The 20,443-nt window shown below is 33.8% G+C and overlaps 1 protein-coding gene across 6 annotated transcripts in view; it reads left to right on the forward strand.

Annotated features, from left to right (window-relative positions):
* The first annotated feature begins 6,736 nt into the window (after positions 1-6,736).
* Positions 6,737-20,443, forward strand: part of LOC124360431 (crossover junction endonuclease MUS81) — a 28,604-nt gene continuing 14,897 nt past the window's right edge. For 2 of the 6 annotated variants that reach the window (XM_046814058.1, XM_046814062.1), the window contains exons 1-7: positions 6,737-6,927; positions 13,167-13,388; positions 14,917-15,088; positions 18,135-18,217; positions 18,680-18,773; positions 19,669-19,822; positions 20,056-20,260. In XM_046814058.1, coding sequence (XP_046670014.1) covers positions 13,251-13,388; positions 14,917-15,088; positions 18,135-18,217; positions 18,680-18,773; positions 19,669-19,822; positions 20,056-20,260 — 846 coding nt within the window. In that variant the 5' untranslated portion in view covers positions 6,737-6,927; positions 13,167-13,250. Of the gene's footprint in view, positions 6,928-10,744; positions 10,908-13,166; positions 13,389-14,916; positions 15,089-15,192; positions 15,338-18,134; positions 18,218-18,679; positions 18,774-19,668; positions 19,823-20,055; positions 20,261-20,443 lie in introns of those variants that run through there. The other 4 variants (XM_046814061.1, XM_046814059.1, XM_046814060.1 and 1 more) reach the window with 4 other exon arrangements.

Consider the following 20,443-nt stretch of genomic DNA (forward strand, 5'->3'; position numbering starts at 1 on the left):
CTCCACCATACAAACCGAAGTAGACCATGTTCCAACATTTATTTTCTCCGTTTCCTTTGCCCAAAATATCGCAACCAAGTACGGCTAGGTATCCCTTAGGGAAGGTTCCCAACCACAAAATTTCCTACCCTACCACTTCAACGCCCGGTTTCATTTTTAAAGTTCCAACTCTTGTCGCCCGTAAGTTTTCAATGTCCCTACCAGAAATACCTTTCAAAATTACGTCGGTTTTGGTGAGCTCAGCGGATGAGGCTCCTCTTTTTACGAGGGAAACCTGCGCTCCAGTGTCAATTAGGGACCTTTCCCTCTGCATCTTCTATCTTACCGATGGCTTACAAGTTCATCTACCACATCTCGAATCTCGGGGACAGTCCTGACCTGCTTCTCAGTAGTGCAGTTTCTTACGAGTCGTACAACATATTTAGGTTCACCTTAGTAGGTAAGCTGCGAAACAGCTTCCTTTAATTCCGGGGCTTCGTGTCGGTGGATCCACACTTACCCCGCTCCCGTTTCCCGAATGAGGTCTTTTAGAGTCTAGTCGAACTCTACAATCTTTCTGTATGTGTGGCCTGCCTTGTTGCAAACGCCAGCAACGTTATTCGACTAGAGCGGTCCTCTCTCTTTTTATTCCTGCAGTCCCGAGAGATGTGGCCTTTCATATGACAATTTAAAAACATGTAATATCTGAGGTATTGGCTGCCCTGGAACACCTTGCGTTCAGGCGTGGGACGGGGCATTGCCCCGAGTCGGCCCGCGAGGAGGAGGAGGATATGCTAAGTCTGGCTCGAGTACACCCACGTTAGATGTTACCCGCACGCGTGGTGACGGACCTCAAGCGTCCCGCTTTTCTGCCTTTCTACCCATCACTCTCAGTTGTTCAAGAGAGGTAAACATCAAAAAGAGCAAGCCGGTCTTGCAGCTGGGGATGTAAGTTATGCAATATTTGCCTAAGCTTTACTTCTTCCACTACGGGTGTTGACAGGCGACTGTACAACCCCTCCATCGCAGCGGATAAAATAAGTCAATGGGTTCCGTTTTCGGCTTGAACTCGATTGAATAATCTCTTGCTGTAGGTTATATGTCATGGTCAGGATGTTGGAAGACCAGTTCCATATCCCTACACAGCTGTTCCCAGTTTCTGAGACGGCCTATCGTAGATCGATACCACGTTAGGGCAGGTCCCGGTGAACAAATCCACTGCCGAATCAAAACAGTTCCGGTTGTGGTGACCCCTCGAGCTCTGCGCAGTTCTTCTGCTCTCTGCAGAAACGCCCCTACGCTCTGTGATTGGCCGTCAAATTGTAAGCCCCATTTATACACAGGCACTCCTCTACTATGTGCGGATGACGTTAAGTTTAAAATTTTGTTGCGGTGTGATCGCGATGGTTGAATCTATTTGTCGAGCAAGTGCACCGACAGTGATGTGGCTTGTTGCCTCTGGAGGCGAGTGCACATCCGCATTTTTGGGCCGCGGGGTCTGCTCGGCTGCTGAATTTTCAGCTTCGGCGTTTGCCGCGTCTTTCTTGGCTTCGGCCGCGTCACCACAGTTTCTTTGGTCCTTATCCATTAACACCTCATGACGTTTTGCGATACTTTTGTCACCCAATGCGCCTATTGGTATACGTCCCGCCCTTAAATAGTTATGCCAACATCCCTGGCTTGAAGACGCTGACCTTCAGTGTCTGTATAGTCCCCCCTCATATTCATTCGCGGTAGGCAGCCAATGACTTATATTTATCTTCACAGGCCTCCAGTTCCTCATCTACATTTAAGGAAGCTAAGACAGCCTGATCAATAGGCGTACCTGCCTTAACACACTTTCGTCAGCCGTTTTCTTAAATCCTCAGCCGTACCGGAAGTAGGGCTGTCCTCGGATTTTTCAATTCATATTGATTCTCTTCCTTTTTCAAGAGATACGCGTTCATAGTGTATGCCAATATACTAAATTCCAAAGGGGAAAATGAAAATTCCATACACTAAACTCAACTCTTCAAAATAATTTCAAAAAATTGTCACGTTCAATTAATCAATTAATTTTTTTTTTTTAATTACTCGTCATTAAATCATACCCTCCACGCAATATCTCTTCAAATGTCTAACTAATCATCACAGTTATACGCCTAAGTCCACGTAGCGTTTAATATTTTTAATTTAAAAGTCGATAAATTTAGTTCCTGATTTATGAATAAACTTTTTAGTCAATAACAAGTTTTTTAATATTGAATTAGTCACTAAGCTATTCCTCACACCGCCATAGGCACCCTACCGTAATCAGTAAAGTCCCAAAAATTTCGACTAAGTCCTTAGCTCAAAATATCGAATTAAATCCCGAAATTATCATAGAATAGCTAGTTATCACTTATTGAATCGGTAACCGTTCAATTCTAAATTTTGCTTTGATTCTACTACTTATGTTGTAAGTTCATACTATCAATCAATAATAATAATAAATAATCAATAATTAGTTAATTTTTATAGTATGTCAAATGCGCTGGCGTCTTTTGACCTGACATGGAAAATTAGCCACAATGCCGACTCTATATTTTTTCAGAGTCGATGTCTCAAGTTATTATTATTTCTATTTATTTTAATTTGACATTAAATTCAATCAATCAATTATAATTAATTATCAGCCATTTTCAATGACGCCCAGACGGCTTCCAACGCACTTTAACAACACTAGGTATGGTTATTCTAATATTAGTTTATACTAATACTAGGTTAGTTTAAAAGCTTCTATTGTATGTTAAACAGGTTAAGTTATAATTAGAATACTGTTAACTAAGAATAAGTAGCAGTTAACGTGGACTGTTAGGCTTCACTGCCTTTATGATAGCCTGAACTGATGCCTAGATCAATGCATCACTATTAAATTTAAATACGTCTTCCAAATATGCTTTAATTTAAATCGATAATATATTACCAGATTATTTTCAAATTTTCAACTAATTGATTAATATCTGTGCCCTTCCTCTAAAAATATACAAAATAAATTTTGAATAGAAGAACTATTAATTAATCTGCTAGCTGATTATTATTGCTAGCTTAGGTTAAGCGTAATAGATTATTTTTACTTACTGGAATCGCTGATGATCCGCAGTCCCATCTCCACAGGGTTTCTCAGCTCCGTAGGACTCGCAGAAACGTGGAAACAATTCAATCACGGACTTTTGAACCGCACCTTCACACCTGACACCACTTGTAACGGACGAGACGGGACTTGGGAATTAGATAATCAGAACACTAGTTGGCCGCGCAAAAATCTGATTTTTAATTTAATCTTTCACATTAATAATTATTACGATACTATTCACATTCCCTAAACTGTACTTTTAAAATATATTAATAATTCATCAGCGAAACAGTAGGTTTAAAAAAAATTTAGATTTTAGAGGGAAGGGCAAACACGGAGCGACGCGTTACGTTCGAGTACCGGCGATCAACTCACCCCACGCACGTACTTTTTTCGCTACAAATTTTTGTTAAAATGGCGGACTAGACTCCGTACGGTGCTGCTCCCAAACGATTTACTTGGGCGTAACAGAGTCTAGAAACGACACAACTTGGCCAGACACAGGCTGGAGTCAGCAGAATCAGCAAATTCCTCAGCCAGCTGCAGCTAAAGCTGCCACGGGTATCGGGCTACTTCCGCTTAACAACTCAGTTGAGATCAACTAGAATATTCCGAGCAACTATTACTTGGACTTATATCTTACTAAATAAATATATAATAATCACTGTTCCTTATTTCCTTTTAATAATTTAGGTGACGGTAGATACTTTGTAAGTAATAGTAACTTACATTTTACTGTTAGGAACAATGAAGAATCGTTGGTTGGTAATACTAACAATATAAATACTGTAGTACTTCACTGGTCAATAATAATATTGACCTCACAGTGTCAAATGGTCAGGGGCTTTCTTAATGGGCCCGTCACAGGGGTTCCTGTTGAAGATCTGCAACGCCACTTTGGGCTCCTACCCTTGAGCACCAGACGCCAAATTGCTGACCTGATGTTCTTGAAGAAGATTTTGTCGTCGTCTTGTGATTCCCGAGACTTTTAGAGAGGATCAATCTTCGTTGTCCCCCGACCATCTTCAAGATCTGTGCAGCTTTCGAGAGGGAATTCCTCGCTACGAACTATGCGTACAAACAGTACAATACCGAGAATTCACAGGTTGGGAAATGGTCTTCCTGCGCATATTGATTTGTTCAGCATGTCCGACACATCATTCAAGAGGGAGGTCACTAAATATCCCTCCCCTCTGATATCTCTCTGGCCACACGTGAAACTCTGACACTGAACGTTATATTTTGCTTGCTGTTTTTTTGTTTTTGTTTTTTTTTGTTAACACTTTTGTTTATATTTAATGGCATCAAACCCTGCATGTATTGTCGCATATTGTATATTTCAACTGAATAGAGATGGTTTCTTGTGAATGTTATATATTGCTTGCTATTTTCTTAACACTTTTGTTCATATATTATTATAATAGCATCAAAATTTGCATGTATTGTAGCATGTTTTATATTTTGCTAAATGGAAATGGTTTCTTGTGATTTTTTTATATATATATCAATGAACATAGGCTACGCTAATCTTTATTTTTTTCTTTTCGTATTGTATTTGTTCATATGCATATGTATGTCTCAGTAGTATATAAGTAACTCTATATTTTTTATACGCTACCGGTACTTTAATTAAGTCTTTTTTTACGGTTTCCACCTTCATGTTGCACTTGTTTTATGAACTATATTGCTGTTGTAATTTTTCTTTTTATTCACGATGTTGATGTTATTTGGCACTTGTGTTTTGCTTATTTTTTTTGCTTCTGCTTGCTTTAGCATGTATGCATGTAAACTATTTAATGTAAGTTGTTTATATCAAGCCTCTTGTATTTTCTCAATACCTATAACAAATGTGAAATGGTGTATACCGTATGTATGTAAATAAATAAATAAATAAATAAATAAAGGGTTTCACAGAAAAGTAAAAAAAAATTGCACACCATTGTTGGTCCGAAGACCATCATATGAATTGGGATGAAGCCCACATAATACATCGGGAACCACATTTCTTCAAAAGGAAATTAATTGAGGCAACATACATTAAATTGGCAGACCAACCAATCAGTAAACCATCAGTCGAGATTAGGCCGCTTTTGGTTGCCAATTCTAAAAAATGAACTAAAGAGAAAACCAAAAGTATCAAACGGATCGGATATTTGTAATAAACCAATGCGGAGTCACAATATGGTTTTAAGAAGTTCATCTCGCATGAACCAATAATAACGAAAGGGCCCATTCCTGTTCCCCTTCCCTTGTATGTCCGCCATCTTGTTTTAGCCAGCCGTCACGATTGCCATTGGCTAGTCCCCTCTGGTCAGTCGTAGGTGGTCAGTAGACGAGTGAAGAACGCATTGTGACCTGTATTCCGTAGTTTAACTTTTAATGATTAGTGTTTTTGTATAGTTTTGTATTAAGTGCATGTCTTTAGTGTTAGTGAAGTTGACAAACAACATGTAGGTTGTGATTCCTGACTTAGGCGTGCCACAACGCTTTAGTAAGATTTGTTTATTTTTAACTTAGTTTGTAATTATGTATTAGGTTAGTTCTTTACCTGAAGAAGAGATCAGATTGCAGATCTCGAAACGTAGTGTTTACTGTTTTTCTTGTTTCACTGAACGATGGCAAATGTCCGGAAAAATCCTGTTTCCCTTCACAATCCTTCCATCGTCAAAAAAAAAAAAAAAAAAAATAACCTTTAAACAAAGAATTGGTGCACAATATGAGTATATAGAGACCTATTTCATGAAATATAGTTCTTCACTTTTAAATTTCTGTTTTGAAGCCTTTTAAAAGTATGTAATTAAAATCGAATTCAAGATCATGTATAAATGATGTTTGGTTTGTAATCTACTGCATACCGCTTATATTGATCCCAAAACTCTCAAAGTAATACCCATGTTTATGTATATAGTGGTTTTAATTATGATCCACAGATAAAAGAACATTAATTTGAAAGCTCATAACGAATTTGTACGGAGACAAAGGCGGTAACTTGATTGTTTGACTATATATATACTTTTATGCTGTATTGTACACAAAATTAAATGAAAAGTACGTAGACAGTAACGTTTACATATAAGTTGTTGGCTGCCAAATTTTATATATACCAAAACTGTTTTGTAGTTATCTCTTTTAATAACAGATAACATGTGTACTGTAATTAATTGTATTAGAAAAAAACTAATCCAGTGTTGGTTCAGAAGAGGGAATGAAAAAGAAAACTTTAAAAACAAATTCATGTTTTAAATTTATCTGTATAAGAATTTTAACCTAACATTAATACACTTAGCATCAATTCACAACTTTGACATTCATTAACTTTCAATAACTCTCTAAGTAATGATTGTTTACTTTTATATTCAGCAAGTGTCTATCCTAGAGTATTATGGGTTCTAGGCAAAAATAAAATTAAAAATAAAATAACAACCAACCAGTAACTTAATTTCACTTTTCTGTTCTATCTCAACTCAATGGAATGTTCAACAAGTTTGTGTCGACGTGGAACCTCATCTTTATGTTTGATGTAATGAATCATTTACAATGTCAAATCTCATCACTACCAAATGAATGATATTTTTATTATACACCACAAGTGCTAGAGCTACTTCAAAACCTTTGACGTCACAGTCTGTGACGTCGTAGTCGTTCCCGTTCTTTGAAACCAAGACCGGTGACCGGGCATATAGCCACTCCGTTTATGATAACATTGTTTTGATATTTTCTGTTGAGATGGAAATTGTTCTTTTGTGTAGTGATTGAGTGAGATAGTAAGAGTTGATTGTTAATTTTGTTATTATTGTTGTTTGTGTGTGTGTTAAATCACATTTAAATATAAACTATACTCTTAGATTCCTTTGGTATGTTATACATGTTACTAGTTCTAAATGATGGATTTATGGCAAAATATGGATTTATCTAATTAGATTGATGTGGTTGAGGTTAGGTTTTGATTTGACTTTTTTCAGTGAATTCAGATTAATTTCAAATTTGTATTTGTCCACATAACTGTTTCAGCAAATTTCTGCTCCTTATAATGTGAGGGCCAAATGTTTATATTTTTTTATAATTATTTTATAAATAGCCTAGATATGAATATAAACTAGGCTATTTTTTAACATGTTCACGACTGGAAATTTTCGTGTTGTTAATACAGTCATATATAACACAAAATCTTCAAAATAGGCGTAAACGTTGTTTTCTATAAAACCATTCTATAATGCATAAATAATGCATTTTAGGTTGAAAAACAATGATAAAATGTATATGAATAAGTTAAAAACCAGTGTGTCACCCATGGCACACGACGCTATACATTGCCCTTCGCTTCAATGGGCGTCGTTTTTTGTGGTCACCGGTGACACACTGTTTTACTGAACCTAACCTACTCTATGCTACGATCTGCTGGCGGGTGGCGAGCCACATCACTACTTTTCCTGCGTTTTTCCTTGTTGTTGTTTTCTTCCCGTGCAATCATCAAGCTAACCTAGTCACTCACTTGCGGCTGCTGCTCAGTGCTCTTACGTCTTCACGACAGCTTGTGTCCTGTTTATCACAAATAGCTCAGTGCTACTGTTGTGGTGTTTTATATTGTTTATATTAGTTTTTATTGTGCAATTTGAATCTTAGCTTGGGAGATGGATGACAGTGACATTGAGAACGCTTTGGACGATTTTGATATAAATGAACTAACTGATTTTGAGTACTCAGGAAGCGAATATGTACCTTCGTCTATCTGCTCTGACGACAGCAGGGCAGAATCTGTAGATGATATGAGTGATGTGGAAGATAACCCGCTACCTGTAAGTTATCAACAGCTTGTAAACATTGACATTATAGCTAATCCTCAGCCCCCCCCCCCAGATTGTAAATAATTTACATGCTGAAAATAATCCACAAAATGATCATCACCCCAATAATGTTGAACCTTGTAGGCCTCAACAACAAACTGAGATTGTAAGAGTTTGGGGAGAATGCACAGAAACTGTTAGGCAGTTTCCATTTACTGGAATATCTGGCTTACAGCTCAATGTTGATGTTTCTGATCCTATGTTGGTTTTTGAACAGTTTCTAAATAACGATGTACTGGACCTTATTGTGACGGAAACAAACAAGTTTGCAGATCAGTTTTTGACCAATAACGATGTAAGCCGAAGGTCTATGATGTGTCACTGGCTTCCAGTTGACAGAGACCAAATAAGGTAGTTCTTAGGTATTGTTATGATAATGGGTATGTGTCCTTTACCCCACATGAGATTATACTGGTCATGTAAAGATATTTACAAAAAAGACCTGATCAAAAATACAATGAACAGGGACAGGTTCGAGAGTATTTTTAACTGCCTTCATTTTCACAACAATGATGTTGTTGATACAGTTGAACCTAGGCTTTCTAAAATAAAGGAGCTAACCAATTTACTGAACACTTTGTTCAAAAACATATATGTTCCTGGAGAAGAAGTCGTCATTGACGAGTCGATGGTGCCTTGGAGGGGAAGACTGATCTTCCGCCAGTATAACCCTCAAAAATCCCATAAATATGGAATAAAACTTTATAAAATATGCACAACATCTGGCTACACACAAAAAGTCAAAGTATATACAGGAAAAAGTGATGATACGGCTAATGTTGGTCATGCACAAAAAGTTGTAATACATTTGATGGAAGATTTGCTGAATAGTGGCCGTACCTTATTTTGTGATAATTTCTACAACAGTGTTCCTCTTGCTGAACAATTACTAAGCAAGAAAATGTATGTATGTGGAACACTGAGACAATATCGACGAGGTAATCCCAAAGAGTTGTGTGCTGAAAAAATGAGGAAAGAGAATGTGCATGCGAAAGAGAATGAGTTTGGAGTTAAAGTAATTAGTTGGAAAGACAAACGAAGAGTTTTGATGGTGAGCACTCGTCCAGAAGTTGTCGATAACCTTATACCAACAGGAAGGCGCAACCGAAGAGGTGAGGAAGTACGGAAACCATCAGCTGTACTTGCTTATAATGCTGCAAAAAAGGTGTTGATTATTCTGACCAAATGTCTGCATACAACACGTCTCTAAGAAAAAGTACAAAATGGTACAAGAAGGTAGCAATCGAGCTTCTATTGGGTACATGTGTGGTCAACGCTTATGTAATATTCAACGAACATCGGCAGAAAAAAAAATAGAAATGTTACATTTCAGAGAATCACTGGTAAAGTCACTTATAGCACCAGCCGCAGCACCTCAGCAACCTGTTCGGAGGAGACCATCGCAGAACCACAAATTTTTGCAGAGACCAGGACCAGCACGATCATCACGAAAACGATGCCTGCTGTGCTACGTGAAAATGAGCAGTGAAAGGGGAACAAAAGAAGCACGAAAAAACTCTAAGCGGGTTGTAACGTATTGCAGTGGGTGCCCAAATAAACCTGCCATGTGCCTTGAATGTTACAATGCGAAACATATGTAATTTTATATATCAAAACATAAAATGTTGTAGTTGTTTTCTTCATAGTTTTGTCAACAGTGTGATTGGTTATTTTTAAATACACATTTTTATTAATACTACTGAGCCTTTGCGTACATTTTTACCTCCCAACCACAATCACTTTATATAAGAGAAAACACCATGCCAACTTTTATTTTAACCGTATTTATTAAAACAAACATTATTATGATAGGCGTTGAACATAAAACATGGCCTTAAACTCTGGCGTAAGTTAACAATTCATCATAACAACGTATAGCGATAGTGCGTCACCCGTGCCACACTCCGCCCAGTTGTAACCTATAGAGTGCGTCAGAATGCTTCGTTCAGAATGCCGGCGTGTGTCACCGGTGACGCACGTCGTCGTGAACGTGTTAATACTGTAGGTGCTAAAAGTATTACAGTTTTAAAACCGTGTTATAGCTGATCATTTGTCAAATACTAGGCTATTTCAATTGTCACGCAACATTTACAAACATTTTTATATATAGTGGAAATATAAATATTCATTAAACTATTTAAAGTCTTGTATGTATTAATAAGAGAACTAAATAATGCTCAAAAATGTTATTAATATGGCTGCAGTATATCAAGCGGCCACCACTACAATCGAGTATGATTACTGATTAGAAATATCGAATACATTTGACCTTATTCATAATTAATCATTGCCAGCTGTTTTTATTTAATTTAAATACTGAGTAGGATAGTGATATCTGCTAGAAAAATGGCAATGAATATGCAATTATTGTCTCAAAATGTATTTTTAAACATTAAACAATGTTTTAAATGGTTACAAGATAATGACTTGCTCCTCCAACTGAGGTATACAGTTTCTAGTTGAAGAGATGAAAACTAGAATTAAAGGTGATAATCAAATAGTGTTTAGCTGCAAGAAAAGTCATAACTAGCACAATGTTGCAGAAAACACACTTTAAAAAAGACTTTTTTTAATATTCTAAATTTGGTATTATGAATGTATTGAACAACATGTACTATTTTAGTAGGAATCAAACAACTGTGACTTTTCTATTTATGAATATAGTTTTGATGGCATCAGTGCCTGCAGAATACCATTTCAAATTGGCTAAAGTAATCGTAAATACTAAATTGTTCAAACATAGTTTAAATAATTTTGTTATTTTATATAATCTGAAAATAAATACATTTTTTGATGTATAAAAGTATAGCTTCACTATAATACAATTTCGAAAGCCTAAAATGGAATTCAGTTCTACATAATTGCTCCAAATTAATTTAAAGTAAAATCATGTGTTTGGTATTTGACTAATGGTGACAAGTACAATGACGACCTACATGTGTTCTTTGTGTTACAAGGAGTCAGACGTTTAGCCTTGAAAATAGTTAAAAGTAAGTAAATGTTACATAGTTTTGTTTCTAACATTTTGTAAGTATAGATAGCATAGATAGTTTTAATTTATCATTATAATATATTAATGGTTAAGATATAAAACCAGCAGGACTATATTGTTATTTGAAATACCTATTATGTAATTTGATTCCACATTGTGTTTTCAGTATTTTTAGAATATATGTAGTGTTTTCAGTATATACAGTATTTTTTAGTCATGAATATCAATGATTCGATAATCATGATTTGATTGTTGAGGTGGTCGCATATTATGCTGCAGCCTATTAATACGTATAATCTGTCTCATGTAGTATAGTCTTCAAAAACTAGAAGAAAGTAAAATGATGGTTTTTTTATTAACTTTATTTCTTTCCGTTTACAAACACGTAAACAAAAACATGGTGGTTAAGTTATATACCATATAAACACTGTATGATAATGGTAGTAGCAGGACTTAATATAATTGGGGTTTTGTTTTGATTGTTAGTTGTGGAAATAGGTGGTGCAAGCTTTGGTTAGCAAATAATAACAGTTTATTGAAATATTTGTATAAATAAAGTTTGTTTGTTAATATAATGTGCAGCCGACCAAATTATATTTAAATTTTTATTTTATATGTGTAAAGATTTGTCAATAAACGTGCTTACTGCACTTGACAATATGTATTTGCTGTAATATATTGTAGAAATAAAGATTTTTGAACTGTGAACTTATATTACCAATAATACTGAAATCAGAAGAATATTGACCCAAATGAGCAATGTTTTGGGTTGAACATCAGCGCAGGTTGCAGCAGCATCTGTGCTACCCTGTGCTGATGTCGACGAACGGAAGACATTCTTTGAGGTAGTACCTATGATACTTTGTTATTATCAGGAGAGCACTTTTTTTGGGAGAATTTTTCTTACCGGAGAACATAAAAACGACATTATTACAAAAAACAGACTTTATTTGCTTTACTGTGAAATTTATGTGTCATTATGACGATTGTTTCTTTATTCTGCCTCTCAAAAGGAAGTGTTGCCGGCGAGAACGATGCTGATCTGTCCCTATCTACTATTTGTTACAGGCTATATAAGTAAGCAATTATAAATATATGATGTTAACGAACACTCACATAATCTGAGCTTGAATTTAGGTACTACCTCGAGGGATCTTTTCTTTTTTTCACCAGAAATACAGGGTGGTGCCGAATGCCAGATCGTCTAACATGATCTCATGTAGGAAAAGTTGGAACGGTTTTGGATGCGATTTGAGGTTGGGTAAGTACTGATTGGAAATGCACGATCAGTATGAGCTTTGGCGTTACCCCGCACTTTGTGAGAAAAGAAAAATTTCCCTCAAGATAGTACCCAAATTCAAGCTCAGATCACGTGAGTGCTCGTAAAGATTATCTTTAACTTTGGTACTATAATTAATATATTTATGATAACCTAATCTAAACCTACTTATTTCGCACAGTAACAAGTAGATAGGGACAGAGTGGCCTCCTTTTTGTAAAGCTATCTACATATCAAATTTAATTATATGTAGATTATTGTAATAACTGCTTAGTTATTACAATAAGCCGTTCTCAAATTTGAAATGAATAAGTAAACATTACAAATTGGCGGCCGTTCTGTTAATTATTAAATTTTTAAAAGTTTCAATATGATATTTTGATTTCTCTTTGGTCCAAGTACATATACCTGGTACATTTAGGAAAATATACATCAGATATATACTTTTCAGCTATATTAGATGTACTATATTTAATATACCTGAAAAGATTCGTTGAGAGTTGTGGCACAATCTGTTTAACAAATTATATAGTTCAATTTTTCAGAAAGTTTAGCCAGTTTCTTGGTCTTTTCTTTGAAGTTTTTGTCATCTGCTAAAGCAGCCCACTCAAAAATAGTTTGATGGTGGCTGGTGCATCTGATTACCCCCTTTACACTCTGTGCCACACTTTTTCACAACACACACTTTTCAAGAACACTTTTTCCAATTTTACATGTAAGGTAAATTGTTGATATGTTTCTACATCTGTTGCAATAAAAGTTCCATCACCTGTTACATATCAGTAAATAAACATATATGTATCCAATCTCATTCTGTTTTGCAGACAACTTATAAATCATGACAGTATGTGAACACAATCATGCCATAGTAGGAAAAGCTGGTGATTAGCAGCGATATGGCAATATTACCTTAATGTCAGACTATTTTCGTGCGGGTTTCAATAATTGAAACTAAAATAGTGTATTTTTTTATTTCAGTAAACAAAATTAAAATGAATCAAAACCACTTACCTTGAAGTATTGACAAACTACATTATCGTGATTCATTGTGGTCTCTCAATCATGTCAAGTAATGAGAAACACTTGAAAAGAAAAACTTTAAAATTGAGTCATCCTAATCCTTTATTTGAAAAATGGCTGCAAGAATGGAAAGATGAAGCTGCTTCTAGAAACTCAGACACTCAGTATGCTTTTGCAAAGGTATGCTTGATTTATTTTCACCTAATCTAATATGTCATCGGAGATACACTGTTAATAAAAAAGAAATCAACTGTGACAATACAAACAAATAATAATTCATTTTTACGGAACTACTAGCCCAAAAATTACTGCATAATATTGCAAATCTTTAGGTTCCTACTTTTAAAATGCCTACTAATTAATACCTTATTTAAATTTTATTAATACTTGTAACAAATTTGCTGCAGCATTAGCTATGTTGCTAACATTTCAAAATAATTTATATTCCTGGCTGTTGGAGAATCTATTTTATAGCTTAAATTAATTTTTCAAAATTAAAAATTTGGATTTTTAATGATTATTGCGTTTTTGTTTCCTGTTACAATCACTGTTGTGCTGTATAAGCTTAGTTATTGTTAGTTTTAAGATTTCGACATTGCTGTAATAATAAACCGTATTTATGACTTTGTCAATGACGTACATTTTTGTCGCAAATAAAATGATGAAATGTGTACAATTGGAACATGGAAAACCTTTCATAGTTATATAAGGGTGTCCCATATGTGGTCAGCCAAACTTCAGGAGTGTGATTTTTACAAAAAGCTTTTTATCATAGAAGTTATTTAAGATAAAACCATGAAACTACCATAAAAACTAAAATGTGCAGGAGCAGTCCTGTAGAGGAAAACCCCCTTCAGGAGGAATTCTTCAACATTCTTGTTCCTTACAGGTTTTTACAAAAATTGAAGGTTTTTGGGACATTTACCTTTAAAAATTTAAATGACTGCCTTTTTAAAAGACATTTTGTACAATTTGAAACTTTTAAGGAATATGTAAGGACCAATATTCATAACAAGTTTCACGATTTTGTTTAAGTAACTTTTAAGATATTAAGCTTTTTGTATCAAATCACATACAGACAGATCAACGGAAAATGAAGCGAGATAAACCATATGTTCTCATGATATTTTTTATTTGTGGTAACCTTTAGAAAAACTTCCTGAAGTTTGACTGCTTACATATGGGACATCCTGTATAAGCATATTTGTCAGTACATGAACTGCATTTTGTAATAGCAAGTACAATAGATTATGTTGTCACTAGCGTTTTAAATTCCTAACATTTTTTGTGATTTATATTTTATTGTCAATGATTTTTATAGCCTCAAATAATAACAGTTACTTTCTGATTAAATGGAGGCCACCATCCATTCAGAGCACACTGCCGCTGTTATGGTTGAAAAAATGTATTGTAAATATTGTAGAATGTGTTTTTTCTTTACTTTAAGATAGTTATGAAAATGTTTCCCATTAATATTGGGTAAGTTATGCCTGGCTGCCGGAGTAAGGCCAAGGCGGAGGCAATACCCAAGCAGCAGCAGTTTGCATACCCAATCTATTTATGTGGCTCATTATTACGTGTCCTTACCCTACTTTTTATCTTGTGATATTTTTATCTTTCTCAAGCATTTGTGACTAGACAATTAGATTTTTTATATTTTACTAATGTAATATAGCTAATACTTACGTTTATTGTTCATTGATATTAGAGCAGGGCAGGAAGTGCTGTATCTTTGCTGATGGCTGAAGGCAATATCAGCCAAACTCTCATCTTCCCTTCTCAAACTTTATCTTTGGCAACTGTAGTACTCTGTAAAAGTCGTCTGTATTCCTCTGATGTAAAGAAAATGTTTTGTCTGATCTCTAAAGGGTTAAACTGTGGTAAGTGTAACTTAAATCTCATACCTCAAAACTAATAGTGTCAACTCTGTGTTGAGGATTTACAATTTTTGTGTAATTTTAAATCAATAATTAATCTGTCCTAGGCTCTACAGTCATTGAAGAAGTATCCACTGCCTTTAAAAACTGGAAAAGAATGTTTAATTTTGGAAAATTTTGGAACCCGAATATGCTTATTGCTTGATAGAAAACTGGCTGATTATAAAAATTTACATCCAGGAAATGATCTTGGTAAATCGTTTGTTTTTATATATTTAAATTAGACCAGAATATACTACTATTTTAATATAAATAATATTTTAAAACTTAAATCTGGATTTCTTTGGAGAATAAAACAGTTCACAAATATAGTTTTATCCATTTGCTTTTTGTTCTTTTAAGAATAGGTTTGAGGTATTTTATTTTAGACACAATAGAAATCAAAACTGAACATTTATTATTATTAATTTCAGAAATACAAACTAAAACATTGTTCATTAAAGGTCGATGAATTGAGTTTTGTAAAAAAACTCACAGTTGTATAAAAATAATTACAAAACATATTGATTGTTCTAAAACCATTTGAAACATAATTACATTAATTAGTAAATAAAACAGTTTATTTATTATGTATATACCTGTACATCTATATGGAAAACCTAATTGAAAATATTAATACAGATTGAAGAATAAGAAGTATTTGCTCTGTCGGGATTTTAACTTAGATCTCCCTCAAATACAATAGTTTTATAATTACTATATCATAGAACCATTACTTTGTGTTTATCAATTATTAGCAAGGTTAGTATTCCAGCCAGGTAAGTGAGAGATCCAGGTTCATGTCTCGGTGGATGAAGTACTTAGGTGTTATGAATTATTATTCAAACTCTATTAGCCTATGTAACACAGAAATTGTTTTAAAAAATATAAAAATTGTTTAAAAGTTGTATTATTAATTGGAAACTTAAAATCTTTACCTATTAATAAAGAAACTATAGTGTACAATTTTGTTTATGTTAAGATTTAGAATATTTTTGAAATTGAAATATATCTGAATATGTCAGTTGAAGCAGAAAATATATTTAACTTTTGACATATGCAATAGTAAAAACTGTATTTATTTAAACCCTATAATTTCTTCAACTTCAAATCTGTATTTTGTGCATTGTCGAATACTAAAAAGTTCACGATCTTATAAAATCAGTTAAATACATTGAACCAACAAAATAGTCTATAATGAGCAGTAAATTATTATAATTCTTAAGTTAGTTCTAATAATAATAAATATATTACATGTTTTCAAGATATACACAAATAGAGTAAAAATATTTATTTGAGATTTACAAGGGCTATCCAGAAAGTAGATTACGTTTTGATATAAAAAAACAAAGAAAGAAAATTATATTATATACATTTGAAAGTGACACTAAAATACTATTTTTCAACATAGTCGCCATAGAAATTTAGACACATCAGAGCGGTGAACTAGTTTTGAAATTCCAGCGTTATAAAATTCTGCCGCCTGAAACTTCAACCTGGTAGTCACACCCTCCTGCAGTTGCACATTGTCATCAAAGCGCTACGTTGCAAGCCAGGAGTTCATTGCTGGAAACAGGTGGTAGTCTCTGGGTACAAGGTCCAGATTGTAAGGCGGATGTGGAAACCTCCCACTTAAAGCATCCAAGACTTGTAGAGTCTGATTTGCCGTGTGTGGTCGGTACTCATCTTGCACAAAATTTATGGTAACCTAACTTCTGCGTGACAATTTTGTGTAACAAACTCCTTGAAATTTAAGTAAACTAAATGAGAGTTCTTTTATTGTAAATCGGCGGTCTTCTTTAATCTTGTTATTGACTTTAGAGACAATTTCATCGGTCACAATGCTTGGCTGTACCCTTTGTTCCTCATCATGCCCATTAGTTTTTTAGCCATTTTTAAACCTAATACACCACTGACGTTTAAAGACCAAATAATCTACCTTCAGTAATCACATCCTTCCCATAAGCTTCATAGAGTTGGCGATAAATCTCAATATGTTTATTGTGCTTAGCCAACAAAAACCATATTACTGACTGCACTTCACAACTCACGGGATTTCAATTGCGTCACACATTTTAAACTGCTATTGTAAAACAAAGAGCGATAGTAACCTCTCACTATCACGGCTGGATAGCCACTTAATGGAGATACGTCCAGACATCAAAATGGCCGCTCCTAGCGGCTACAGATCGAAATGTAATCTACTTTCTGGACAGCCCTTGTATATCATTTGAGTATATATAAGAAGAGTGTTAACATAATTTGCTTAAGATAGAGTGAACATAAAAAATAAAATAAGCTTTACCTACAATTAATTTATATATATATATATGATCATGCCATGTTAATCTACTTTTCACATATAGACTTAAATAACTTTGCGAAGGATTATAACTGTAAAACTTTTTAATAATCACAATTACATTAAACATAATTTGAGTTGAAATTCATTACATGTGTTTTATTAGAGTTCAGCAATAACACATTTACTGCAAACCAATTTGCTATTTAATAAGAGAGATTTTTACACATTTGAGTTAAATTTTATTTAAAATCCTATGACAGTTATAAATGTTTAAAAATTTAATGTTATCATAGCATTTTAAAGAAAAAATCTTGATCATGATATTTCCACTTTATTATCAGTGTAATTTTTTCTTTTGACTAAAGAGACAGCTCTCACTGATATGTGTAACAGATAGTATTTCGATCTGAACAGGCGCCGATAATTTTAATATGAAGGTACACCACTTAAAAGATAGATTTTCAGTCTACCTTAATGTCAGTTGTCTGTACAGTTTTACAAATACACCAGAAGCAAAACCTTTGAAATCTGTTTATTGTGTATTTCTGTATCTATTCAGACAGAACAACCAAAATACATCTTGCAGTAATACATACAGTTACATATCTTAAACTTAAATAAAACATTACTTGTCCAACTTAACAGAAATAGTTACTAAAAGGAAAATTATCATTGTCAACTGCCTGTATGCCTTTTTGTTTTTAGATATAACACTCTCTCGGGAGCCAAGTTTAGATAATGAAGCAGAAGCACCGATGAAGAAAAAACCAAAAACCAAATCTCCTAAAGTGAGTATCAATTTAGGCTAATTATTTTTTGGAATTTATAAAAAGAACTTATACCGAGTTTGCTAATTATAAAGAGTTTATAAAGAAAGTTAATATAAAAAATAAGTCTTATTTCAAATTATAATTTATACTATTTTTTGGGTATGACCATATAAATAAATGTTTATCCTTTTGGCTAGTAAACCCGAAACGAAATCAGGAGCGCAATATGCCCACAGTAATCCCGATAGCCGTGTGCTATGGTGAACATTTTTACAATGACATATATACATATAAAGCCAAGTAACACTGACTGGCTTTTAACAAAAATTACATCACTGATTTACATGAAACTTTGTATACATGTTCGTCTTACCTCTTAGGGACTTGTCTATTCTTAGGTCTTTAAGCTAATAGTAGTAACTTTTTAATAACTATAATGTTTTTATAATTCAACAACTATTTGTTTTTTTTTTTTTTCAGAAAAGTTCTAAACTATACATTCCTACATTAAGATCAGCGTCTTATGCTATTCTTGTAGCCTTAAATCAACATTTGAAAGCAGCTGGCCCACCAGGTAAATATTTTTTTATTTAATTGTAATTACTTAATATTTAAGTAACATTGGTAGTAATAATTAGTTAATTATACTAATAGAAAGTCTGGCCTGGTGGAAAAAAACTCTTAATGGACTATTTTTTTCTAGTTGGGCAGTTGGTGGTTGTTGGGACAAGATCATCAATCAACATGTTACGGTTTTTAAAATGAGAAACTCAATTGTACAGTTGATTCTTTCTTCCCTATTTTGTAGCCTGTTTTTAACATTCGAACGGTTCCATCATTGTTTTTGCAAAACAAACAAAATTTCACAACTGTGGGTTGTTTACTTAAACTTTGTAAAAAAAAAAAAAAAAAAAAAAAAAACCACTAGCATAAACAATCGCTACAGGCAAACAGAACACGTACATAAATTTTTTACTCAGTGGCTGAGTTAAGCTTGAGATAAATCACTTTAAATAATTACTTATTAAGTGTAATGAATTGGATACATTCATATCTCAGTTGCAGTTATTTGTTTGAATGAAAATCTTAAATTTTTAATATATTCTAAAAACAGAAAGATCTGCAACAGTTTACTTGGCTTTTTAGAAGTCACTCACTTTAGTGGATTTGGTCTCTGACGTAACTCAAAAGTAAATATAACCATTTGTCTAGGAAGTTACTTAATCTATACAGTTCTTTAAGAATTCATTATTAAAAATCCATTTTATTCAGGCGTAAGTCATCTTTTGCAAAACATTAAAAAAAAACAAACTTTAATAATAAATATAGTTGTGATTGGACATGGGAATAAAATTTGTCAAATTTTGATGAATACAGTTAAACATAGAATATTATTATTTTAAAGTTATACACTTAATCTCAATAAATTGTATGTGTTTACATAATTTTTTCTAATGGAATATTTCTAGGAGAAATGACAAAAGATGAACTCCAAAAAGCAGCTCAACCGTTCTGTGATACATCCATGTTCAAACCCTTGCCCAACTCATACTACTCAGGCTGGAGTTGTGTAGGACAGCTGGTGAATAAGCAATTAGTTAAGCGCCAAGGCAATCCTCACAGGTTAGCAGCATACTTATTTAAATGTCAAATTGTACATCTAAACTTTTGCCTAACTCGTCCTATTCAGAATTGAGTTGTATATGGCTGCTGGTTTACATAGTAGTTTCAGCGCTAAGCCAATATTCACAAGCAAACAACTCCAATTATACAACTTCCTAACCCATAGTTTTATTCCATTGTAAGGTGGTTTCCTGTATATCACTCCTATATTAAAGCCTAGTTTTCAATTTTAGGTACAGTTTAACTGAAAGTGGCATTGATTTAGCTGAAAAACTTCCAGTAGTTGATGAAGAATCATCTCTTTGTATTCCAAACATATCTTCACCCCCAAAACTCACTAATCACCCAAGAATAAGAAATGAGAATAAGACATGTACTACGAAATCTCCTCAGAAAAGGATTGAGAAAGAAGTTGAAAGACCTCTTAGCATTCTTCAAGTAAGTTACATTGTCTACAGTATCTGTTTCCTTCAAGATTTGGGTGCAAGATATAAATGGTATGTTAAACTAATATTAAAAATACAAGGCCTATTTTTCATTTTAATTACTCTATTATATTACTGTAGTAGGTAGATAGGCACATCAGTTTTCATTCAAACATGGATACATATGTTATATACC

The sequence above is a fragment of the Homalodisca vitripennis genome, chromosome 4 (assembly GCF_021130785.1).
Source record: "Homalodisca vitripennis isolate AUS2020 chromosome 4, UT_GWSS_2.1, whole genome shotgun sequence".
NCBI classification, from domain to species: domain Eukaryota; kingdom Metazoa; phylum Arthropoda; class Insecta; order Hemiptera; family Cicadellidae; genus Homalodisca; species Homalodisca vitripennis.